This window comes from Hippoglossus stenolepis, chromosome 16 (assembly GCF_022539355.2).
Source record: "Hippoglossus stenolepis isolate QCI-W04-F060 chromosome 16, HSTE1.2, whole genome shotgun sequence".
Classification (NCBI taxonomy): domain Eukaryota; kingdom Metazoa; phylum Chordata; class Actinopteri; order Pleuronectiformes; family Pleuronectidae; genus Hippoglossus; species Hippoglossus stenolepis.
In genome coordinates, this window is record NC_061498.1 from 12,767,455 (window position 1) to 12,794,539 (window position 27,085).

The 27,085-nt window shown below is 41.8% G+C and overlaps 1 protein-coding gene across 1 annotated transcript in view; it reads left to right on the forward strand.

The window, feature by feature from the left end:
• hs3st4 (heparan sulfate (glucosamine) 3-O-sulfotransferase 4) overlaps positions 1 to 3,921 on the forward strand; it is a 75,825-nt gene extending 71,904 nt beyond the window's left edge. Inside the window, exon 2 of the mRNA XM_035179768.2 lies at positions 3,016 to 3,921. Within this exon, the coding sequence (XP_035035659.1) occupies positions 3,016 to 3,670 (655 nt within the window). The 3' untranslated portion in view covers positions 3,671 to 3,921. The remainder of the gene's footprint in view (positions 1 to 3,015) is intronic.
• The last annotated feature ends 23,164 nt before the right edge of the window (positions 3,922 to 27,085 follow it).

Consider the following 27,085-nt stretch of genomic DNA (forward strand, 5'->3'; position numbering starts at 1 on the left):
CTGCAGTCGGGCCGTGATCAATCCAAATGAGAGACCGGGGGAGCTTTTATTTCTCTGCCAGAGTTTATTAGAAACAACTAAGCTCCTCTGGAGAAACTCGATTCCTCCAGAAACAGCTTGGACCTATTAGTATCCGAGAATGTAAATTAGTGTGATCCCTCACCTCATCATGCCTCAAAATATTCCCCCTGCACTAGTTTGACAGAGCATAATGAAACATTGAGTTAAATGCCTGGGCATGTTCCAGCACACTTGGCATGAAGAGTTATGATTATCTGCGAAGATTGGTTTCCGTCTTAACAAACACAAAAAATTTGCTGCGATTTGGTTCACCGCGTGTTCGGAATGACAAATCAACCCTTAGAGACGACTGGGCATCTCTGGATCGGAAGTTTTGCGTGGCCGGGTGTGAAATGGACGTCGATACAACCGGTTTTAAAGATCGATTTTCTCTATTATTTCATATTTGACGGATTTGGGTAAATGTTGTGGCTATATTTAATGGAGCTGACTTTTATCGGTATTTTTGCGAATTATAGACGCTAATGAAAATGCATTCTGATATTTAAAAGGAAGGATTTTTTCTGAGCAGTGAAGAATCCCAGTCATATTCCGCATGAGATGATATGAATAGTTGTGTATAATTCCCTATATCCCTCAATGCTGCAATCCTCTTGTAGGCATACTGCCGCAGGTTTCCCATGGTGGAGATCATTAAAAGTTACTCCAGGCTCGAAGCGCCTGTGGCTTCACACTTCCGTTTGCTATGTAAATAAAGCTTTGGACATGTGTGGAAATGCCAGAGTGTAGGGTAGTAAACAGCAGATGGTTTGCCAGGGCTCTTTAGCGCTTCCGATTTTATTTACCTACCCACCTGAATGACCTGTGTTCAGCTGAGCAGCTGATGCGAAGAAAAACAAAAGCGAGAGTTAACTTGTTTTCCCGGCTCCGCAAGACTACAAGGCCAGAGGAGTCATTTGCCACGCACGGAGAAATCTGCTTGTTTATCAGCATTTTGATTTTTTTTTTTTTTATCCCGCCTCGCCCTCCCACAGAGATTTTAGATGCAGATGATCCATGACTGATTCCCAATCAAAACCACCAGAAGTATTTGGCTTGTGCGGTTCCCATTGTTTTATAATTAAACGTGTGATGATTAGCATCGAGCTCAACGAGGGCATTAGCTTGTTATGTGCGCATCTTCAAAAAGGTAACCTTGAACATTGTACATCTGTCCTGTCAATTGGATATGCTCCAAAGATGCACAACACATTACCAGTGAGATGCCGCCGCTCATGTCCATAAAGTAGGATAGTGGTTGTTTCAAGGTGATTCGCGGTGGTATATTTGAGCGTCTTTTTTATTACCGTACATGGTGATGCTGCGCCCTCGGACCACCAACCGCACTCCGTTGTTAAGTGGCAGACGGAGGTGAAGTCCTTGAAAGGTTACAAAAATCTTTATCCATTCATTATTGTAAGGGAGGAAGTGTAGAATAAGATGGAATATAATGAAAACTAATACTCTTTCAAGTCGCCATCCTATCTGTAGATATGTTTAATATCCCATTACAGGCCCACAAGTAACCACAGTTCTAAACTGTCGAGGGACAAACATAATCCAGAGGGAAATTACCCATCAGGAAGGCAATACTGTTACTGAGATGCAATTACCAGGCCACTTGTGAGACTTTCAGCCCAGAATCCATGGGTGCATGCGTGTGAGGGTGGTCGATATGTGCAGAACAGCTCTTATGTTTTGCAGGGTAAATTGGATTCTTTGCTGGAGAACAGTTAATTTAGAATATGTCCAAGATGCAAATGATTGATGTGACTATATCGTTACAACCACAGGTCTGCGTTGCAGGGCAGCCAAATGGGAAAAAATATATATATTGCAGGGAGAGGGAAATAGGTTTTATTCAAAAATTATGGAGAATTTTCTGCAACTAACTCTGCGAGTCTCCGGGCTGGAATAGGGGAGATTTTCAGTTGGCTGTTTCCCTTTTTAATACGTTCATTTCAAAGCAAACATTCCTTAATTTGGGAGGAAATAAACCGGCTGAGTGCTTTGATTCTACCTCCCTTTACATTATATTGTGGAGCTCCTGCGCTCGTATTTGTTAGTGGTTAAATAAATGACGTGTCTCGCAGAGGATTTAATGTACCAATTTGGCACGGAATCGCATAGCCTACAAACAAAGAACACAGCACGGATTGCAATGAACATCAGTGTAAACATTTGATAAGGATTTGCTTGAGGCAAATGCTATGCTTTATTACTGATACAAAAATAGAGGCTGTAGAAACACGACGTGCCTCTGTGCATATAATGTACTTGAATCCGCACCGTCGTTCCCCTACAACTCATTCTCAGAGGCCGAGCTGAACATAATATTTGTGGCGATGGCAAATGACTTCCCCGTTATCCCCAAGATAAATTTCTCAAAGCGGGGACATTTCTATTGTACCGCAAATTATCACCTTGAATCTGATAATTAATCACTCCTGCCTTAAATGAACTGCCCCGAACCATAAATGTAGTGCAGAAAAGGAGAAGAAAAGGAGCTGCGTGCACCCATTGCAGGGGAAGCTGCCTGCACAGAGTGTGAGCCTAGCATGCATAATAAATGTATGACAAAACAATACCCCAGGCACCCCGGTATTAATGATATGCAGTGAACTCATTATTAAAGTTCCAAAACAGCTCCTGGAGTAACACAGATGGAGTCAATTAAGCAATGAGCACACTTGCTTGCCTGCCGTTTCATCTTCTTTCTTTTATCTCTCGCATATTACTCCACGGATGTAATTAGCTGTATGTTTCTCCTCGCAACATAATGTCCGGTGATAATAACCGTTATTTTCACTTGTAATTTCAAATAATGCACTGCTTAATAAATGTACCAGATTTGCTTGCACCGTGTCTTTGGGTATTCCGCTTGCACTGCGAGAGGTGCTCCGGATAACACTGTGCTAAGCTGCTCTTTTTTTCTTCTGCTGTCTGTGTTCCCAGAGACCTGATGCCTTCGACGCTGGAGGGGCAGATCACCATGGAGAAGACACCCAGCTACTTTGTGACTAACCATGCCCCGAAGCGCATCCACACTATGGCCAGGGACATCAAGCTTATTATAGTGGTGCGTAATCCGGTCACCAGAGCCATTTCAGACTACACGCAGACGTTGTCCAAGAAACCTGAGATTCCGACCTTCGAGGTTCTGGCTTTTAAGAACCGGACGCTGGGTCTCATAGACGCCTCGTGGAGCGCGTTGCGTATAGGAATATATGCGCTCCACCTGGAGAGCTGGATGCAGTATTTCCCGCTCTCCCAGATGCACTTTGTCAGCGGGGAGCGGCTGATCGTGGATCCCGCGGGTGAGATGGCCAAAGTCCAGGACTTCTTGGGACTGAAGCGGATTGTCACGGACAAACACTTTTACTTCAATAAAACGAAAGGATTTCCCTGTCTGAAGAAGCCCGAGGACAGCAGCACTCCCAGGTGCCTTGGCAAGTCCAAAGGGAGAACTCACCCTAAAATTGACGCCGACGTGATTCGCCGGCTGCACAAGTTCTACAAACCCTTTAACATGATGTTCTACCAAATGACCGGACAGAACTTTGAATGGGAGCTGGGGGACGACAGTGAATCCCGCAGCTCTCAGGACTAGCAGACTGCAGGATGGCCCGGCGCAGCCACACCACCAGCCTTCTCACTGAAACTTCTGTTGTCCCGCTTCGTCTACAGAGAGAGTGCTTGAGCACGCCAATCAGTCATGGCTGTCTTTGCAGTGTCTGTACCCATTAGCAAGAGTTTACTGACATGCTTTTTTTCTCTCCCTCCAATACTAATGGTCATGATGGAAAAAAAATCATTATTGTACATACTAAACATAAAATATATTTATATTTGTGAAAAGGAGATGATTTATTCCTTTTGTTTTCAAAGCATAGAGCTGATATAAAAATCATGTTGACTATGGCAATGCATGCGATGAGTTAAGTGTCCTTACCTCATGAGACCTAAGGGTAAACTCTGCCCGTTTCTTTTCCCTTTACTTTTCCTGCGGTTTCTTGCCCTCACACCCACTCACCAGCATTCAGTACAGAAAATGTTCTATTTCAGTGTCTAAGGCCAATAAGAGCTTTGTACTATTTCTTTCAACACTGTCCAGCTGCTTTAGAAGAGAGAAAAACAAGACACATAGTAGAATAATCCTTTGACATGTGCTCATCTTTTCAGCCATCCATATTCTGAGTGACAATCCTTATTTCCTTTTGTCAGTCTAAGTTTACCAAAGTGTTAATTTACTCAGTTTCAGCGTTCCAGTTCCTCTGCACTCATTAATTGCACACATATTCAATAAGAGAGCTGATGTACAGTGGCCGTCATCCAATAATTGGATTGTTTCACTGCATAGTCGAACATTAGCATACTGATGACCACGCGCTCAGTTGTGGTGCAGTATCAGTGGTTTTGGCATAATTTGACAAGTGAATCCATGTACGACAAATACCAAAGGGTTCACTGTGCATCCTGACAAAAAACCCAAACTATTTCCTGTTCCCAAAATGCACCTAAAACATCAGCTAACTCTCGCTCGAGTTTTTGCCTCGTGACCCCCGCTTGTCGAAGTAATACATGTCAATGAGGGTGAAGAGCATCGGCAGAGGACCGAGCAGAGGTTTGTTCACAAACATCTGCTGCGACGTGGTCTTCTGTCATTAGAGATTAATGGCGTGTTAAATAAAAAGCGCCGCTGCTGGAACAATGTCAATGTCAGAGAGAATTTGCTGTTGCGGAAAAAAACCTACATACATACATACATGCCCAGGTAAATTACCAAGTAATTACTGTATGTGCTTAACTTGAGTGAGCTGATGTCTGCCAGGGAAACGTGCTGTAACTAGAGGTTTACTACCAAACACTTGTGATCGGCAGGACTATCTGGGCAGATGCTTGTGCTGAAGATAACAGGGTTTTGCTGTGAAATGCTCTTTTACTTTTACATGCAATGAAATATCAACATGACCCCATTATCTCTGCTTTACTTTTTTTGTTTCAATTTTTTTTTGCATAACTCACTGTGCGTCTGAGTGTTGTCTCTGGACTTTTCATCAATTGAGACAATCAATACAGTCAATGAGTCAATAAATACAGTCTGCTACACATCACTGGTTGCTACAGCTATGATGCATTGCTCTGTTAATCCTCCCTGTTCTCTGGTCATGGGCGGCTGGATTGGTTCACTCTCTGCAGACCTCTCTTTCACCCTGGGGAGGCCGGCACCAGCAGCTACTTACACAGAGCAATTGATTCAATCAAAGTAAGCACTATACTGCCCTTTGTAGCGCCAAGCCCGAACACTTACCTTGGAGTCTTACTATCCCAGAGTCACAACTTCCACTTTAAGACCCTTTTTTTTTTCGGAGAAGCCATCCCTTGGTGTTTTCTTGACAATCTCAGTGTCTCTGCGCTTTTTCCTCCTCTCGCTCTCTCTCTCGTTCCCTCTCTCCACACACGTCATCCTCCGAGTCGATATGGGATATGTGGGAAGCTGCAGCTCTCTGTATGAAGACAACCAAACTGCAAGCAACACTCGCTAATGCTCAAATGAAAATATTCCTTTATATGTACTCAGTGTCAGTTAGGTCACTGTCTACTGCCAAATGAGGAAACACAATGGGGATTGAGCCTATGGTTCACTGATGAAAGCTTTGTAATATTTATAAATATGCAATATTTTCATCTGGTTGACTGATCATAAGCTAATATTTCCTACAGCTGCAGTGATGCATTGAAAGCATTTATCTGGTGAAAAACCTGACTTTTCCTATGCAGAGTCACAGCAAATGCAATGTGTTTATCAGTGGAGCTTGGCACTTACCGCTATCGTTCAACAGTCATTTTTTGGGCATTTTCCGTCAGTAGGTCAGTTTGAAATATTGCAGGCAGTAATGGAACAAGAAGGAGCAGCCACAGTGAGCTGTTAGATGAAGAGCTGCAGGCGACAGGCTGCACACCTCCAGCTTCTCAGCGAGAAGCAGACCAACTCCTTTCACTTCGCCCTGCGTGCTCACAGCCTCGTGCTGTGTGCAGCACAGAATCAGATCATGGTTGCTCACAGAAACAGTGAAAAAAAAGGCCTTTCTACTTTATTAAAATGACAGGGGTTTGTTTTGCTTCCCACAGAATTCTGGGACCTGTAGTATTAAACCACCGGCAACTACAGGTGTCGCCAAATCAACCATGTCTGAAATCTTCGAGATTGCCACAAAAAGCCTTTATCGTCACTTATTTATTCACAATTTTCCCCAAGCTTTAGTACATGAATAATCAACCCCTCCAAACCAGAGATTCACTCTTCAGTGTCGAGATGCTCAAAGAAACCGCACAAGGCCCCCCTGCAGTGTTATTTGGACAGCTGAGGAATATGTTCATCTATGAATATGCACTTGTACCGTCATTTGCAATTCCAGGACCACATGCATGAGGGAATTCCTCTCTAAAGTTAAAACTTGGCTCCCACCACTCATTAAAAGAGACACACACACAAACACACACCTTCTTGTGTACCTCTTGCTTGTTTTAGGTTAAGGCAAAGCACTGTGATATTATCCTGCGAGAGCTACGACACATGAAAGACATGCTAAGCCGTCCTTCATGTGTTCCTCCCCGTGGGGGTCACACTGTGTTTTGTGGTTCACCGGTGCTCGCAGCATCAAGCGAAGGAGACTGTGATGATAAACGAGCATCGCCCGCTCATCAAACTCTCACGTAAGTGCCGTTGTTTTAAGAAAAAAACTGTTACAAATTCACATTTATAATTCATTAGAGACAATGTGGCAAAGAGCTGAAACAGTTTTCACGGTATGAAAAGGTCACCCGTGTGTGCGTGGGACCAATTTGCAATAGTAGAGCGTATGTGTTTTTTAGTTGATGGGTATAATCTGTGTGTGAGAGTTGCTTTAAAGTGTTTTATTTCACTTTGCACTTATATGATCTATAATTATATACTGCTGAAAGGAATAATGAAAGGGTTCAGCGAAAAAAAGGTCAGTTTGAAGCAAAACAAGTTTGGCTATGGAGGCATATTTGCAAAAAAAAAACGTTGGAAGTAATGAACTCTCCATTATGACCAACTAATTGTTTTTTCACTTCATTTGAGTGAATAATTACTGGCAGTGCAAAGAGGCACGATGGTGTCAACTCCCGCAACTAACTTTTCTCTACTCCACTGTGAATTAGTCTCTAAATGTTCTCTTTTTGAATGACCGCTGAAAAAAAAACAGGTGCCCACTGCGGAGGCTTTAAATCCTGCAAAAGAACAATGCGTGTTTGTTCACCGTTAACATACAGTAAGAGTTTATCAGCGGCTGTGAATCGCTGCAAAACAAATATCCACAAAATGGAATAAGCGCAAAATGAGATGCGACTGTGCGCCCTCCCTGCACGCTCGTCTTTTTCATCTCGTAATAAATTCATCCGTTTATCCAAACAGCAATTGCATCTGCATGGAAATGTATCCGATGGCGGCTTTACCTGTGACCGATCGCCAAATTAAGGATGAAGCACAATCCCCTCCTCGCTTAGCGCAGTCACCTTTTTCCTCTAATTCTGCTATTGTCTTCATGTGTGAGAGACGGGTCGGAGAACGAGGACAATGCATGCACCGGTTGCCAAGGACAACTCGCACGCCGATCACCGAACATATTGAGATTCACAACCCAGACATAAACGTTTATCTCTGCTTCTTCGGCTCGACTCCTCATTTCCACATCCGTATGTAATTCCCATGAATCTTAAACTTGGGTCAAGTGTTGACCTGCTTTGTGGAGCGGAGACGAGGCTCTATCCAAATTCAGAGCAAAGTAAATGTCTTCACTTACACATCAAATTTCCAGATGAACCTAGCTCCTTGCATTGCTTGCAGACCAGAGTCACGTACAGGAGTCATCATTTCACCCGATGCTCTTTCCCCCGAATCAGGAACTTCCCCTCCAACCACCTCAGGAGAGGAAAAGCAGCCTCTCATAAATTGTGACTCAGAAGCCAATCTTCTGCTCTGTGCTGTTAGGTCGATTTCACATCCGTCGCCACTCTCCGAGACCATCCTCGTCTCGCACGAAATCCCGTGTGAGGTTTTTACTACGCCGGAAGATTTGATTCATGCAGTGTGTGTCTTCGCAATTCCTCGAGTGCTCCCTCTGATCAGCATAATTGCTGCTTCTGATATTCATGATGAAAAGAAAGCCGTCCAAGATGACCAACACAGTTCGATACCCAGCGGTTTAGCAGAAATACAGGTTCTGCTCATTGAAACATTGTTAGTACGCCATTCACGCCCTCCTCGTGTTGTCTTCTGTGAATTCAGTTTTCTGTGTTCTGTTAATTAATGAGATGCCGTGTGATCAAAAGAGCAAAAATGGAGGGGGGAAAAAATGACACTGAGCATCACTGCACACAGTTATCATCTAATCACCAATTAAACAGTAATCACTGAAAGATAAACAAGTTGATAATGTAGACCAATAAATTAAGCATACGTAATTAATGTATGTTTAATGAAATCGGCAGAAAATCACATTGGTTCCTCAAACTGTGCTGCTATGATAATGTGCAGTAATCCAGTGGTAACAGAATTATATTAACCCAGTAGCTGTCCACGTAACATCCTCCTCCTGAAGCGATACAATACAAAACAACTCTCTCTCTCTCTCCGTGACACACACACACGCACACACACACAATAGTGCTTGAAATCCACTTTTTTTGTTAGAAGCTAAAAGACAGTTATCATGCATGGCTGGTGTGTTTATTTCTAAGAGCACAACTGGTCTTCGGGTTAATCAGAGAGCAAATGACTGCAATTAACTAGCTGATAGGGTGAGACACCATCAGTGTATCACACTGGTCAGAGGCAAGGGATTCAAACACAGACACTGAGGCAGGATCAGGCTCAGAATCAGTCTTTAATGTAAAAGCTTGGTGCGCACAAGTCCATAAGGTTGCAGAGGTATCAAAAAACATCAGACTGGAGGTTAGAATGCTACATGATGACAAGTCATTGACAGAGCAACGGTAGAAATGAAAGGCCAGAACACTGAACTCTAAACAAAAACTGGTGAGTACAAAACCAAACTAATACTAAAAAGTAATAAAAACGTAATTATTATGATGCAAATGAAGGCTCATTGACACTGAAGGTGGCCTCCTCAATAAAATACGAGGTTGAAATAGAAAAAAAATGTTAAACTAAATATAGATCTCACTCTATTGAGAAAAAAAAAACTACCTCTCTATCCTCCTGGTACTTTATTCAGGTCCTCCAGGGCCGGTGCGTCCTGCAGGTGTGTGATCCTCCCTGACAGTTAACAAGCCACACCTCGCTCTGTATCTGCCCGGCACCGAGCGCTGCACGCCAACTATCAAGGAGGAGGATCAAAAGGATGATCAAAAACCTAGAGGACACCGGCACTCGGGGAGCAGGATCGAGTTTCTAGGCTTCAGGCCAAAACAGGGGCTCGTCGTGACGCCCCGGCGCTCGACTGGCAGAAGAGCTCCTCCAAGGTGGTCCTCTGTCACCTTGAATCCGGGACCTTTGTACAGCCGAGTGGAAGCACCAGGCAAAGCAGCCTCGCTTTTCAAGGTCTCCGGGAAACACAAGAGCACGGCTGAAATGGAAACTAGAGCGAACTCAAAGGCTTGGTGTGAGGACATTTTGTTGTGTACAGGTTTTTCTTTTCATGTTCGCTGTAAACATCTGCTCGAAAAGGATTCGGATCCCTTAATGTAGGACATTCAACATTCTGCTAAAGATTAAGAATCATGCAAAATGCATATATATATATATATTTTTTTGTATTCTTTTTTTAATCATCTAGCATTTTTTTGAAAAGTCTGATAATGATGAGCCCTCAGCAGGCAGGATGAGTAGGCCCGAGGCAAATATGGAATAGCTGCAGCCAGTCTGATCCTTTTAATTAACGTGAGACTTCGGAGTTGGCTGACGGAGAGTGATACATTCATGAGCCGTGGTGTTAACAGCTAGAAGAGAAACAACCAGACATCAATGCCATAGAAAAGTACATTTTAAGGCTGCTTGTGTTAAAAAAACGAGCCCAGATACAGAATTAATGTTGTCATGCGAGTCATTTTAATCAGGCTGAGGAATATCAGGGGTTATTTCTGATGAACCCATTCTCAAAGGATGAGGAAGTGTTGTTTGAGTGATTGTTAAAATCACTGGACACGTTTACATGAAAACCAATACTCCGATATTAACCTAATAAAGACAACACTCATTAGCATTTTCTGATGACCTTACCCCGAATGAGGTCACACTTGGAATGAGCGATAATTAAAACAGTTGGATAACCAACTTAGTCATATAATGAAGACATGTCTAACTATAATGTCCTATTGGAGTTTTCACAGCATTTTCACATCATTTCCTTTCATAACATACAACAATTACCGACTGCTTTATGACTCATGGGTTTGAATGTAAACAGTAAAATAAAAGAATGTCGACATGAGTCATAATCAGACAATGTTCTCCTTTTAGCAACTGTACAATGTAAACATCATGATCAAAATAATGTCTTATTGTTGTTGTCCACGTAAACATAGTCACTGATGTTACAAATATCAGAAGTTCCAGTCACTGATGAGGCAATTGACATGTTTCTAGTGTCAAATAAAGTTTTATAAAGAAATGTAATCATTTTTAAATGGATTTTGAAGTAGAAAATATTCTTTGAATAGAAGCATAATGGGAACAGAAATCACATTTTTATTATTAATGTTTGCCACGGAAATAATATAAAATAAAACACTTTAAAGGTGTCAAAGTACAGGCTTAATAGCTTCTACAAAAGCAGTAAAACAAGAGTTATTTTTTTCATTTTTTAGAGATAGAGATGTTATGATTACAGTCAAGGTTTCAGATAATTTTGACATAACAAAAACGGGGAGTATCTTCGGGAGACCTGTGATCTTCAATTAACAAAGAAAAACTAAACTGAAAGAATAACTCAGTGGCACTTCACCCTTTAAAATTGTCCAAACAAAGTCGCTTTTTTCTTGAAAGAATTAATTTGTCTTTCTTTAAAATCTTTTTTATTATGATCACTCACAAAGTTTTCCTCCTCTTCTGTCTGTTCCCGTCTCACGGAATCGCCACCGCTCAGCTGCTGCTCGGCCTTAGTGTCTGAATCATTTGCATAAACATGCACACGCACACACGCACACACACACACACGCACACACAAGCTGAGATGCAACAGATGTGGACGACACCACATCATAAAACTGAAAAAAAAAGGATGCAAAACAGGATGAAATTATGAAAAACAGGAGCCATACACCTACTAGAGGCTCACCAAGATGTCAACTTGGAAAGACAATGACATTTGAAAGCTTTTTGAAGAGAAGAGGCATTTTCAGTGTGCTGGAAACAAACATATGTGATGTTAGCAGCAGTATTTATACGTCTTATCCTGCCTCCTCTGTCCGGATGTCACCTGAATGTTCCCAATCCGTCTGACTCGGACATTCTCCCGCTGCGTTCTTCATATGTGAAAATCTGGAAAATGTCCAGATCAAATTTTTTTGGGACATTTTCTGGAGATGTCTGAAAACTGCTTTAGGTACCTGGTATTAACATATGTCCTGTGTGGGGTTACCACTACTGGACTGCTCTAAGTGCAGGTGTGAACGCATTCAACCCAAAGGACACATTTAAGATCTGATCACTAAGACGACATTTTTACCATAATTATTGTGCTTATTTGCTCGTGGAGCAGGGAAGTGGGATCTGATCACGTGGATGATACTGATACTGGAGACACGTGGATGGATTCTATTACCTTTTGATCGAACCACCCGAGATAGATTCATTAATACCAGATATGGACAGGGCCTTAGTTTGGCAACACTATGATCATCTATCCCCAGTGAATTCTTGTCTGTGTCTCAGCTTCAGCTACCTGCCTCCATCCTCTTCCTGGTTCAGCCTCCTCCTTTGCTCTGATCTGATCTGGGACCAAGAAAATCCAAATCCTGTCTGACCCGCTCTCTCACAGAGGCTTTCTAAAATCTCTGGTACCCTGTTCCGCTCACCTGACTTCCTCGTCAGAAACTTCATATCAGATCTGCAGCCCGCACGATCCAAACATTCAACTTTGTTGCAATAAATCTTTAAAACCTCCGGCTGACTGTTTTGTGTGAGGTCTGTGTTCGGCACTTTAACAATTATTCAGAGAAATTTCCATTTTTATGTGTTGCATTAATATTTAAAACAATTACATTCACTTAAAGAGGTCACACCACACTGCAGGGATCTTTTTTTTTATTTTCTCATGCAGCATGAAGGTCTTCTGGGTCTTCTCAGCAATACCAGACATTAAATTTAGAGGGAGATATTTTAAATAGATTTTATCTTTTTGACCTAATAAATAATCAATTGCATGCAGTCATAAATAAAGTTGTAAAAAACCCCAAGACCCTAACAAGACGTTGGAGATTTGAGAGGTCCTCAAGATTTGGAGGAGCAATCGATTGGTCTCATTAAAGGGAAAACAAGAAAAGGTAACAATCTGCATCTTTGGTAACGTTCAGGTTTCTTGTGAAAACTGTAAAGCACACGCCGGCTACCGCCTGACACTAATATGAATTTTCGTTTCAGTTTGACTTTGAAGTGCTGTTCAAATGAAGAATTGATACATAAATCAACCCATAGAGTCTTCTCTAAGTACTGCCTGACTCCCTGCCAATTAATAACCCAGTACAATTTTCTGCAGAGACATATTTCATGGGCATGAATCACGCCTGAAAATACTGCAGGGACCCCGCTGATAGTTTAGCTCTTCAAGACGGCGAGAAAACAGGCCGCCGCCGCAGAAGCGGGAGGAACCTCGAGTCAGCTATCAAAGATGCAAGAAAAACCTCGAAATATGGAACGAGAAACTGCGATTTCCGTCAGATTTCTGACATTTAAACTCAAAATACACACTTTTTCTTTCTCTACTGGGGTCGGCGATAAAGGTTATTCAATTCAAATCCTAACGGCTCCTTTCATTGGCTGTGACCTCCAGCAGTGGAGGATCGGCCCGGCGCAGGCCATCTGGTCAAGGGCTTCACCAACAGATGCATTCTTTTTCAAATCAATACCTCCGCATCCCAGAAAGTCCTGCCATGAAGGAAGACTAATTCCGTTATCAATCCATGCAGGTAATGATCTCATTAATTCACTGTTGATTCATTTTCAGCTGAGTGGATATTAACCTTTTGCCAGTAGTCATTAATTTTCCGTGGGAGAGGTGTGGTGTGTTGTGATTGGGGCGACGTAAACAAAACAATTAACATCAGAGGTCTTTCATGATGTCCAGCTGACTTCTTACACCCGGATGATCGATTTATTGATCACGCTCCGCCACCAGAACGGCCCTAATCTCCCGCCCCGCACAGGGTGTGTTTGGGGCCCCGGACGTGACGAGGGGGATTATTTGTGTTGTTCTGTGAAGCCATGCGTGTGTTTCGAGGACAATTTTCATGCTCTGAATAACTTTGCTAGCAGCCAATTAGGGATCACTGTGCAGCACCTGGCCACCGCTCACACTTTGCCTCGGACGACATGCAAAGGGACTCGAACAGCCGGAATTATTGATCATTTTAAAGTTTGAATCCGCCTATTGACGATCTATTCTTATATCAGTCATGGGCTACTGGCCAAATCATTTTTGATGGGAGTTTTCCATTATTTTTCCTACATTGTGCGTTATTCAAAATCATATTTATCATACCATTTAAATGTACCATGCCGATTCATATTATTTATGATACTTTGATACTTATATTTATCAGTCTTGTTATCTCAATTTATGTTTTATGTATATTTTATTGAAGAACCTCATTTTACTTGAATTTATATTTTATCATATGGTTGCTTAATTAATTCTATGTCTTCCGCTTATCCAGGCTCTGGTTCTCTAGGGTATCCCAGACCTCCCTCTCCCGAGCCGCGTCTTCCAGCTCTTCCTGGGGGATCCGCAGGCGCTTCCAGGCCAGATGGGATATGTAGTCCGTCCGGCGAGTTCTGGGTCTACCCCGGGGTCTCCTACCGGTTGGTTGTGCGTAAACCCCTAAAGAAAGGCGCCCAGGAGGCACCGAACCGAACCACCTCTACATTCCCCTTCGGTCAAGAAGGAGCAGCGGTTCTACCCTGAACTCTTCACCCCATCAAGACTGAGCCCTGCCGCCCGACGGAGGAAACTAATTTTTGCCGCTTGTAGTGACCACCTCGTCCTTTCAGTCACTACCCAGAGCTTCTGACTGCAGGTGAGAGGTTGGAACGTAGATTGACGGGTAAATCGAAAGCTTTCCCTCGCGGCTCAGCTCCTTCTTTACCACTACTGTCTAGTACAAGACCCAGAGATACTTGAGGACAGCAGCCCCCCCCCCCCCTCAAACCCGGAGAGAGGATGGTTCTTGAATCTTGAAATTATCCTTTTTTTTCTTTACACCTCCTGAGAATAACATCCTTCTGTAAAATGAAACTATCAGAGGGTAACATATCAATCACTAAGCTTCCTCTTTAAGTTCCACAACAACAGTTTGTGTTTATCTGAGACGTTGACACCAGCTCTCCTCTTTTTTTTGTATGTTAAGCTTTTGCAACTCAGTCCAGTAATCCAGTAAAGGCTCCTTTAATCCCCAAAAAAAAATTGCGTTCAAGTTCTGCCAAACTGATGTTCACCGTCGCTGCATCTGTTCCAGCGACGTGTGGCTTGTACATGCAAGTGATTTTTTTTTTTTTAAAAACAGATCACAGTGGACAAAGTTATTAAAAGTTCCTTTTGTGCCCGTCGAGTCGATTCAACTCCAATGTTTACGATCCAATGACTACACGCTCGCGCTGTGCATCTCTGCTCGTAACTCAACCTGAATTTGATTATTGGATAATATGCCGCGGAACGAGGTGAATTACATTTACTGTGTTTTGCGTTGATGGGCCTCCACAGCAGAGTATCACACTCGTTAATTTTTACTGACTGCTGTGAAAGGCGGCTACGACAGGAGTCCAGTAAATCCTCCACCAAACAAGGAGTTTTACAGAAACAAGACAAGTGGAGAGGAGAGGTGTATAAAAAAGGGAATGTGCTCAGAATGGTAAGACCTGATGTGGCGCAGTGACGGTTGGGAGAGGGAAACACACCGGTCGTGTGTGGAAGATGAGATTTTTCCATTGAAACGGTTTATTGAACAAAAAAAAGGGATGAAGCAAAAAAAAAGTATCATTCGTGTCACTCTGGAGCGTAGATTGTCAAAAATTCCGCAAAAACACCGGGGAGATGAAGAGCACTGTGTCTCAGTTTACATCGAAATGGAAAAGAATGAGATGACAGTGTTTGGTTGAAAGGAGAAATACTTCTTTGCGTAGGCAGAAGAAAGGAGTGAGTGTGTTTCTTTACAGCGAGACTAAAAGGGAGCCAGAAACGTTCACACTTCAGGGACTCAGCACGCACTGGTCCATTGTCTGGCACTAATAAGGGGATTTTGTGTGTAGGGGGGAGAAAGTGTCAAAAGTGCATGCATTCATTTTAGTAGTTTTTTGTTCCTGCTGTCTTAAAAAGAGGAAGGAAATATTTCAGAAAATCAATGGACAATGCAAAACATACATATAGTGTGGGTTCATGAAAATACACCATAATTGTGTCAAACATATGTGTTATATCAGTGTATAATAAACCCTGGAATCAGATATAGGATGTGCACAGAAAGATAACAATCGTGAAGTGTAAAATATTGATTAAAAATAAGAGACTGGTGATAGTTAATTGAGGTATACAGATCCATTTATAGGGGATCAGGAAATATATAATATACGTTGTTCTCGTGTTCAATCTAAACTTATTCATGCAGCACAAGGGAGCTGACAGCTGCATCCTTTCATCGTGTTTGATTGCTCGTCCTTCCATCTGGTCATGACAACAGTTTACATTTCCCATCAACATAAATTCCCCCCCCCCCTAAATGTTACTAAATGATATACTATCCACTCCCGCACCCCGCGCTACCTCTGTCAGCCCGAAGATAAAGTTTGAAGGAGTACATTTGACCCGACATGTGGCGAGCGTAAATCTTCCGCCGGCGAGGAAAAGCATCACGGGCCTGAATGCAAATAAGAGCAGAAACATGATTTTAGGCCCCGAGAGGCGCAGAGACGTCAGGTCTGACGGGCAGTATTTCTCGCACCAGGCGGCTGCAGCGATGATCTTAAAGTGAATTTATTCTCCCACTTTAAACTAGGACTTGTTACGTCTTTCATTATTTAGGATGTTCGAGCCTTTGTTCAGTCAAGACTTATTATCCTGCTCTCTGGTCTCAAAAATTAAGTTTTAACGTTCACTCATCCTGACGAGCTTGTTCGACTGCATTGACTCTCTGCTGAGACCATAATTACAAATGCATGTTGCATGGCCGAAGATGATGAAAACCATCGGAGCATTATTTTATTTAAGATATCGCATATAATAAATATTTAAAGCTGATCTGCTGAAGTGAAATTTTGTACAACACTTAATCCGTTTTGTATTTGGTGTAATGGCGTAGCCAAAAATATACTGCTTCTAATAAATCACCCAGGTTACTGCCGTTTCATTATGTGCTTTGGTGTAATTTAAGAGGACATTACATTTCAGTCACAATGAGCATCCTTATTCCAAGCCCTTTGAAGTGGAAACAGAAAGAGAGAAAGAAACAACTTGAAGAAAGCTGAACAGAAAAGTCTTTAACACCAAAGAGCTCAGTTGTAAGTCACATATCCGGCTCCTTCCCACAATGAGCCAATCATGTGATGCACACTGATCAAGTTCATGACAGTGATCAGACTCTGCTCAGTCAACACAGAATCACCTGCAGGTATGAGTAGATACCATTTGTGTTGGGTTAGTGTATCTAGAATGTGAAGCCGGATGGATTTGTTCCAAGAGCTCTGGCAGGATCAGCTGACTCTTATGCGATGTATAACTTAACACATTTGTGTAATAGGAGTAGTATAGAATAACAATATATGCACACACGTATATAAGCATATCTTAATAGAAGCAGTAGAATAAACACAATTTAGAAAAAAGTCACCAATCCTTTTTAAAGTTGGAATTATGGCTCTTTCTCATTTTATTTGAGGGTTGGTTCTATATGGATATTTAAATAACTGAGTTAACAAGATGGTCGGAAAGTGGAGAGACCTGCACTATTAACCTTTACTGTACTTTTACAGTTAAATACCACAAGTGGGTGAAGTGCAGGGGGCAGCCTGTCATTTACAGTAAGTGGGGGTGTTTTTGAAAATTACAGTAACACACTAGTTGAGGCATTTGCGGTAGTGCTGTAAGAACTGTGGTAATACGAGCCCAACAAGATTCCATCTTGCAAAGGGAAAAAAATTTCTGAAAATCTGCTCTCGCCAGTTTTTTTCTTGCTCTTTCCCCATCAGCTCTGTTAACAACAGCATCATTTGCTTAATTTCTTTGTTTTTGGCCTCTGCTCGTGTTGTTGTTGTTGTTGATGTGTGTGTGTGAAATGCACTTGAAATGAAAATTTAATTTGTTTTCATTTGGAACGATACGGCGCAAACAATGCCTCCGATTTAATCTTTTAGTGGGTGGCAACATGTCAATATGTTTGTTCACTGGACTGAGTCTGCTGCAACCGCCGCATCCTGATGCTGACAATGCATAAATGATGGAGGACTCAAAGTCATGTCAGGTTCTCGCCTCGAGCAAATCCAGCTCGGAAGCAAAACAGTGCAGACCAATGTTGGAGTGAAAAAAAATATGGTCAGTGCATGAAAACATCATTAGTCTCTGAGAGATAACGGGACTGTGACGTCTCGGAAACACATACTGAGTTATATTGAGACGATTGTCACTGTGTTAAGTGAATGATGATGTGAGATAACAAAGGAAGGAGAAATGGGGAAGAAAGGAAAAACTATAAATGCAGGATATACAGTATAAAGACAACTTCAAATATCGAGCGGTTGTATGTGTGTGTGTGTGTGTGTGTCTTGGATACGTCCTGTCGGGAATAAGGTTTAGTGTAATGAGCCTTCTTGGGATTACACAGCAGCATGGAGGTATTCCCAGCCTGCTGTCCGTGCTGCAAAACAACAAGCGATATGTAAAAGTCTTCCAACAAATAAGACCTTCTGCTGTCTGCCGGAAACGCCAATTTGTGTATCACGGAGCGGAAACCAGCTCTCAAAGACCGTGTTTACAATCAAGAAAGAGGATTTAAGTCACGGGAGGTGCACACAGATTCTGCAAACACACTGATTAGACTTTTTTTCTTAAGAGAACCGAAATGGTACGAAGCATTAAGAGCAACTGAGACAGTTTCGGGGGCTTAAAGATAAATCGTTTTTTTGAATAAAGAACCTTAAATTCTATTAGAATAACCTTTGTTCCTGAAAATTGTTTGGACCCTCTACCTTCATTTGACTAGCGGAAAAAATAAGGGCTTATCATTTAATTGAATAGGGAATTGACGGCAGCAGAAATCACTGCTTAGAATAAGATGAGGGACGCAAAAATAACTGCATCCCATACAGATCGAACAGGAACAGGGAGCAGGTGGGGATTCACTGTGGAGGAATGAAGCCAAGTTCACGTGGTCCACAGCTGGTGGAGACTCCACCGAGGCAGATTCATTTGTTGCTGAAATATGTGGATGAGTGGCCAGAGGGTTTTCTCAGTATCACTACAGTGTGTGTACCTCCCTGATTCTAATTTAGATGCATGGCTTTCTGTTGTCACAGTCATTGATCTGAGGAGATCTGCAAAGCACAGGCCAGTGAGCTAAAAATCTTAATTCTGAGCATAAACGCTCTTTGGTGTTTCATCTATACAGTTTATCCTTTAAGGGCTGCGGGGGGGTGGGGGGGCTGGAGCCAATCCCAGGTGACATTGGGCCAGGGGCGGGTACACCCTTTCACAAAGCCGAACAACCATTTAAATATTCCCACCTTTACCAATAATTTAAAGTCGAGAAAAATTAAAAACACACAGGCTTTGGGAAAACACTCAAACCCATAACAAAGAAAGACCCTGGCCGAATTGGGATTTGAACCTTACCTCTGTGAGGCGACAGTGCCGTGCCGACATGCAAACAAGACACACATCTCTGCATCTAAATTGAGACCAAATTCATTTTGAGAGCATCTGTCTGTAGTGAACTGAATATAGCTCACCGCTAAGAGCGAATGTCCAAAGGCATTTACAGTGTTGTGACTTGATTCAAATGGAAGCCCGAGGCCATGCACGAACAAAACTAAAACATTTTGAAACCATTTCAGCTCCCTAAAAAAATAAAGACCCCTTCAACACCACACATTCAGATGTCCTTTATTTTTCTGACCTATTTAATTTTTTTCCAACGGCAAAACAAAACAACTTGACGGCTGATGCTATGTTGTATACAGGTAAAACAAATATATTGTGGGCAAATATATATAAATATATGTTATTACACATACACCTAAACACAACAGCAGAACAGCATGCAGCCTCTCACCTTTCTATTTAAACCCTAACTGGAGCGTCTAATTTTAAAAAGTGTTTAATTTGGCTCAGACTCAAACCCCGTGAATCCTCCGTCAGACACGTGCAACACATCCACATCCTGCAGTTTGCTGCCTATTTTTGTCAGTCGTCATTATATAGCAACAACTGAAATTAACTCATGTTACAGCAAGTGATAAAAGAAGTTATGTTTCCCCCCCCCCCATCACAGCATGAAACATTTCCCTTTGTTAAGAAGAAGAAGTCCACTAGATGGATAGCGTTTAAATATTAACATGCATAACATAAAGACAGAGCCCCATCTGGTTTCATTCATACTAAATGCTAAATTATTTGACCACACCAACTGGCTTAGATTGCAATTTATTCTACTGAATTATGGATGAGGAATAAAAAAAAAAAAAAACACTGAAGAAATAATGCAGACATTGGTGCATTAGGTTGAGGAATAAAACAGATTATGTATTTTTAGCATGAGTAACAGTGATGTTCGCGGTGGAAGTGTGAATCAGAGTACATGGATGTCTGAATGTTTAATTTGTCCCGGAGCATAAATCAAATGTTTGCGAAGGAAGCCCAAACAGTCCCTCTGTGGTTTATGAGGCTTAGAGATGCGAGTGCCGAGCTTCTCCAGACACGGAGAATAAAGTGTCCCGCGGATCCAAGAATTGGTTTGTACTGTTACAAAATATTACATTTGATTTCCAGGCGGGGGTTTATCTGCCTCACAAATCAAGGCTACGCTGAGCGACAGAGGATAACTCATCCAATTTCAGTGGGAGAAGAGTTCGCTCTTTGGATGACAAAAAATAAAAAAATAAAAAAGAATTAATAAATCAACTTTCATCGGCTGCAAGATGACGGGGTCAAAAGATTGCAGGGAAGTCTTAATTAAAAGTCACTGGTGATACGACCAAAAATTCAGTCTGTCCGGTCATTTCTTTAGTGACAAAGAATCATTACATTGGATGTCAGAGTGGATCAATACCCTGACAGGGTGTGGTGCTCTCGTTCCCATCCTCCTCGCCCCAACCTGTGCATCGACTGCAAACCTTAAGCAACAAGAAGGATGAGGTCAAAGATTTGTTCAAATCAGCACCTCCATCCCCGCAGCTAGGACAGGAGGAATCCCTCTTCGTTTGTCGAGGCAGACTGTACCAGCGAGGCATCATTAAATTCCTTCGCACTGCTTATTGTGCATAATTCATGTTCAGCCGTTGAAATATAAATGTTGCTGTGTTGCAGAAACTCTTGCAAGAGCGAGGGGCAAGACGAGGGGCCGGAATCAGGCCCCGAGTGGGACTGCAGGTTCAAGGAAGAGCGCACGGGTGAGGACCCCTTTGGATGGCTGCGGATCGCCTGCAGCCAAATCACTTTTGAGAGACACACAGGGAACAGATAAACATTTAATTGCTCATTATGAGAAACATTTTCTGATTTGGATTAAACTAGTAAAGTAAGATGTTAAATTCACAGCAGTGCTTCATGGAAATGCATTGAAAAGTGAAACGTGTTACAGTCCTTTTCCTCGTTTGCTGAGACCTGCCGATGATGAGCAGCCTGAAAACACACGTTGTCAATATACGTTCCGTGTTTGTTCGTCTCTTCATTTTAAGTAAAACAGATACCACTGGCAGAAATTCAAGTAAAAGGTAAAAAAATGATTTTGCCAAACCAAAGAGCAGCACACTAAATATTGCACAACCTGACCATGAACGATGTTCTGACCCGAGGAGAGACAATATCCAAATACTAAACTCTGGGAAAAACACTGGTTGCAAATTCACTTCAGAACAATGAGGGACTGCAGTGAAAGGACAAATACTAAACCTCTTGACACACGTAGCACACGTCACATAAATGTTCTGCAAAACCTTGGGTTGTGTTCAATTACAGTGCACTTTAATATTCAGCTCCAATTGATTTGTAGCTGCAGTACACGGTGGTGCCACTTTCTATGTTTGCAGTTAGTGCAGTGTTGAACTGGACTGCATTATACTAGAAGGACTTAAATATTCTGCCTGGTATTCAGTGGTCTGTAAAAAAGAAGTAAACTTGAGCCTCCTGCACATTACATATTAAAGTCTGGCACTCTACGTACCCACACATCACCCTGCTTCCTAATACTGGGCTGAGAAATAAAACATGAGTCGCACATTCGTGTTATTCTCTCTTTATTTTGACGTTTTCCAATTAGTTCTGTTCCAAGTGTTACTTCACCCCCAAGTTTAGCCTCTCCCAGCAAATTCAAAGAATGCCATTAGAACACAGTGCTGGGAGGCATGGCTCAGACTCGCCTACCTACCCCGACACTACACCACACACAGACACACATGTAGACATCATAAACACACACACGCGACATAAACAATTAGCTTGATAAAGTTAACTAGTTTATCTAAGCTAACTTCTTGCTCAGTTGTTGTATGAAATAGAGGCGCTTTGAATCCACAATTTCTGAGCATGGCTTTCCAGATGCATGCTGGGTGGTGTTTTCAAATATATCTAAACATCATGATGTAGAGACGTCCAAAATGGTTGCCTCTACATAAGCATTGGGAATTCCAAGTTGCAAAACGGCCATGTTCAATCCATATTTATTTTTTTTCTATATAAATTTGGTAATGATTTTAAAATTAAAACTAACAATGTAAATTAAATATAATTTTGTTTTCATCTAAAAAAAGACATTTAAGGAGGCAGTGTTCCTATGTGTCATATTTCCATGAGACTGTTTTGGGTGCATTGTGCGCCACAGAGATCACAAGTGGATCAATGTATTCCTGCCTTTGTCACACAGATCCGTCTCCTCCGGCTCTTCCTTATGTTTGGCTTCTCCTCTTGTGCACTGATCCCTGCAGAATGATTCACTGGCCCTTCTCTCTCCCACCTCCGCCCCAAATCCTTCTTCTAAGTTGGCCTGTTTTCAACCCTCCCAAACATTATAAGTCAGGGAGCGCTGGTGTTCGCCATCCAGCGCAGACGCATCATTTATAGAAGCGTTACATTTACCAGCTGTTGACGCTTTCCTGCACTAAATGAAAAAGTGCCCCCCCCCCCCACAGTACCCACAGTAATGGACTGGGGGTTTATCTTCACAGCGAGATGTGAACGAAAAGATTTTAGAGATGTGTTTTGATCACAGACCTTGGACAAGCTCTTGTGTGCTTTCAGTAGATATGTGTGTGTGTGTGTGTGTGCGTGTGCGTGTGCGCGTGCGCGGTCACTTGGCCGCGGCCTTGAGAGCAGGTTACTTCCTATGCAACAGTATTAATGAGGGGAGTGCAGGTTGGTGTAGTTGATCCTATCCACGGCTCTCGTTCATTTTACCTTTCCTGTCACAGCGCTGTGTGGAGAATGCATGTAATGAATAATATACCAGAAGACTAACAGCAGGGTAATTACAGGATAATGAATGCACCTGCATTTTGCCCACAACGTCAAGGGGGGGGGGGAGAACGAGTCACAATAAGCTCGAAATCACCGCTGCTCATCCCAGGAGTGCACTCACTCACGCTGTAGGAAGCAGACACAGGGAGGCTTTAGACAGCACTGGCCGGTTTGTGTTGTAACTGATTCAGCCGGGCAGTTGTCAGTCAAAACAGCATTTTTTCAGTGTGTTGCCTCAGCACCGTGATTTGCACCGACGTGTTGGTCCAGTGAACATTTTTCGGCTCCAAAAAAAATCCATTCGTCTATTGCAGCATTTAAGTATTGATGAATAGATTGCCAAAGGGTGACCAAACCCCCATTCGCTGCACAGCAGAAACACAGTGCAATATTAGCAGAGAACAATGCAATAAAACCATATCGACAAAGATATTTGGTTTAATTTAAAGCGCTGCGTCCTGTTGGTGTCCAGCTTGCTGACTTAAGAGGTGTGCTAAATCTTTACATCACCACTATAAATATACAGCTCTACCAGGCTTTCCGATATTAAACTCACCTCTTATGAAAACATTTATTTTGTAATCATCTGACATTAACACACTAGTAGAACTATAACTATAAAACATGTATCTTGGCTTGTACTATGATGCGATATTAAAACACATAAAAAATAACATGTCGTTTGGTAAATAATACCAGATCCAATTTATTTTTGTAAGTATATAGAGATTTTTCTTGTAACCACTTTTCTGTACAAGAAGGAAACAATATTTGTTTTTCAGTTATAAACCTTTGAAAAGTGAACAGTATATTATGTGAAGTCACTCTTGTAAAATGAACGAATGAAGCTTTTTTCTGGAGACTGAAAGGCAGAAGTATTTACTGTCAATACTGAATGCATCAGGGAGACTGAAGAATAAGGGTGTACCGATGTTAATACGTTACAGTTGTGTTGCCTTGACCAAAAATTCATTAGAAGCTAGAGTCTGTGGAGTAGCGTTCGGAGGATGGAGCAGCGGTAATGAGGTCCCATCAATACAAGCACACGGCCAATTAAATAACTACCTAGAAAAACTCAAATGAGCACTTGAACAAACATCGGAGTGTTAAGAAATACCTTTAATGACAGAAACCATCTTTGTAAAAAATTATTGTTTTGATTTATTTTTGCTCCATGTCCAATTCACTGACATGGATGAGGAAGAATTTAGGACCTATTCTGCATCCAGCCACCAGGTGGTGATCAAGGTGCTTTAGCATCACTTAAGGAGAGCAGTCGTGACGTCAATCGTTATATATTGTCGATGATTAAATACCTACAAAATTTTTGCATATCGTTAGATTATACGTGAATATTCCAATATGTGTTATCCTTGGCTCATCTCAGCAAACCATTGACTGTCATCAAACATCAGAGTGCACACTTGTAGAGATATTTCATACCTTCTTCCAGTAGCTACTTATTTATTTTACAGAAACTGTAAAAGAGAAAAGGGAATTCTGTACACTGTAAGATGAACGTACTGTGGATTTTGGATAATCTTCCCCTCACCTGACACTGGTGTCATTCTGGGTAAAAAATAAAAGACAATACATAGCTAAAAATGTCAAAGAACAGAGCAGGAGGACCCAAAGGTTCAGGTGAAAAGAAAGTGCCCTTAAATGCAGACTGATTTCAATACATATAAAAAATAAGTGCAGAAGAAAGAAAAGCAGGATCCATGAATCATAATCTAAACATAGAGAAACATGAGGAAAACCAAAAGAGCTGGAACACACAACCGATAAGGAACCAGACGAACAAGACAAAGTGACAAAGACCAAGGGAAGCACAGAGACTTATATACACAGGGAAGGCAGGGATAATTGAACACAGGTGAAACACATATGGAAGAGATGCAGACCATCACAAGGGCAGGAAAACAAGACAAAGGCAGGAAATAAAGTCAGAGATACACTAGGGGCGAAATTTCAAAATAAAACAGGAAACAGAGACCTCAGAGTAAACAACCAAACGGAACACAAATCCCAACACAAGGAAAACAAGGTAAACAACCACAACAGTAAAAAAGCCACAGAGCAGAAAATCTGGTCCAAAAAAACATTCCAGCGGCAGAATCATGACAAAAAGAATTACGTTATGAAATAGAACTAAGCCGTAAAAATCCCCATGGCAAATTACTCCTTAAGAACAAACATGGGTATAGTGTATTTAGGATGTGTGTGCGTTATTATCCCTTCATTATCTTTCACGTCGATTTGATTTTAGAAAAGAAACTTAAATGAATTTTAATGTTACACTACCACCCAAATCCCAAACATTAAACTTACCGTCGGCGGTACTGTCTGCACGCTAATCTTGTGGTTGCAGCATGAAAACTGTTAATAATTCGATAGTAATTATTCAACCACCAGCACATAGGCTGGAGAAAGAGCCAAATCACTGTGGCTTTTTAAATCGATGCATATTTCTCTGAGCGCAGGCGAAGCGGCGGCAGCGTCCTTCATAATGGGATGTGAGATATGGGCAGGTTTTTGTGGCCTACTGTGCACATTCGGCAGCTTAATTTGCAGCAAACATATAGATCATGCAGAAGCAAATTACAACCTATGCCCCTATGGATCTGTCTAATAGAGTGAGAGGCAGCATCATTACCCTTGAGAGCTGTCACAGCTACATACCAGCTGCACCAAGCCACTGCTGAGAAATTGAGTGTTTGGCTTTGTACAGGAGGCATAGTGCGCTATTCATGTTTAATGTCCCATTGATTTAATCTCTGTCACTGAAGTGTTTCTTTATTTTTTTTCTTTCGATCTAAGCAGTTCCCACTTAGTCCTGCTATATTTCCTGATATATAGTGTGGCTAATCCATTTTTTTTCTAACCAAAGTGGACTGACAGCCCTGTTTTGTGTTACGCTGCACGACTCTAAGAAAAAAAAAAAACTTTCCATAATGGAGTCATAATTGCTCAACACTTTGCTATTCTTTCAGGCTGTAGCCTAGTATTCTTCTTGCACCATGACACAATGATGGTTGAGAGAGTGAATGACTTTAATAAGGTTGGTCTTTTAAGAAATGGCAGGAGAGTGTTGCGAGTGAAACCAAACCTGAGTTGCCATGGGCACGTATTGCACATGAGGCGTTTGTGGCACAGCAGAGATTGTTTTTGTAGCAGTGTGATGGACATTTTCACAATCTGTCAAAATGAGGAAAAGAACAAAACATTTCAGTGGATCTTTTCCGAACATGGAAATACAAATATGACAAAAAATATCAAATGCAAAAAAATAAATAATTAGTGACTGTTTCTTCTCTGGTTCAGAAGTATATTTGGTCGTGAACACAGCATGGATTGCCTCAAGGTTTTGCAAAAAACATCACCAAATACCCCTTTGTCGTGCTATACCTCTTTGTCTTTGTCGTGATGATATTTTGTACGTATTTCATTCTATGCAGTGTTTTGTATTTTCTCTGCATTTTATCTGAGTCTGACTAAATGTCCTCATTTGTGGTTCTCAGTGAAACGCACCAGCAACAGCAACGTTGAACCTCTCAGGGTGAACTGTAACTATAGCAAGATGCTTCCAGACAGCATATCTCCCCCAAGGCTAACACCCTATCTTGCCATATGTTATCAAAGAAAGTGAAAGAAAAATCCTGAATCCACAGTTTTATTCAGATCTGCTCTGAAACTTTAACGGATCCTTCCTTGGGTCATGCCTCATCCACGACTCCCTGGGGAATTGGAAATAAACGTCAAAAATCACAATATCTCACAATGTTCAGGAAAGTGAAGAAAAGGTCCTGGATCCGCCGCCTGATCTGTAACAGCACCAACATTTCGTGGTTTCTTCCTTGACTCTAGCACATTCTTCTATTTCGTGGTGATCCGCTCAATAGTTTTTTGTGTAATGCTGCTAAATAACACAATAAGTGCTAAAATCAGTTTTGTTGATAGTACGTTTTGTTAATAAAATCTCTGCAAAAACAACTATATTCATATTAGCCCCTCATGCTGATGTTAGCATTTAGCTCAAATCCCTGCTGTGTCTATATACAGCCTCAGCGCCACTAGCCAGGCTTTAGACGGATGCAACCACTAGGAGT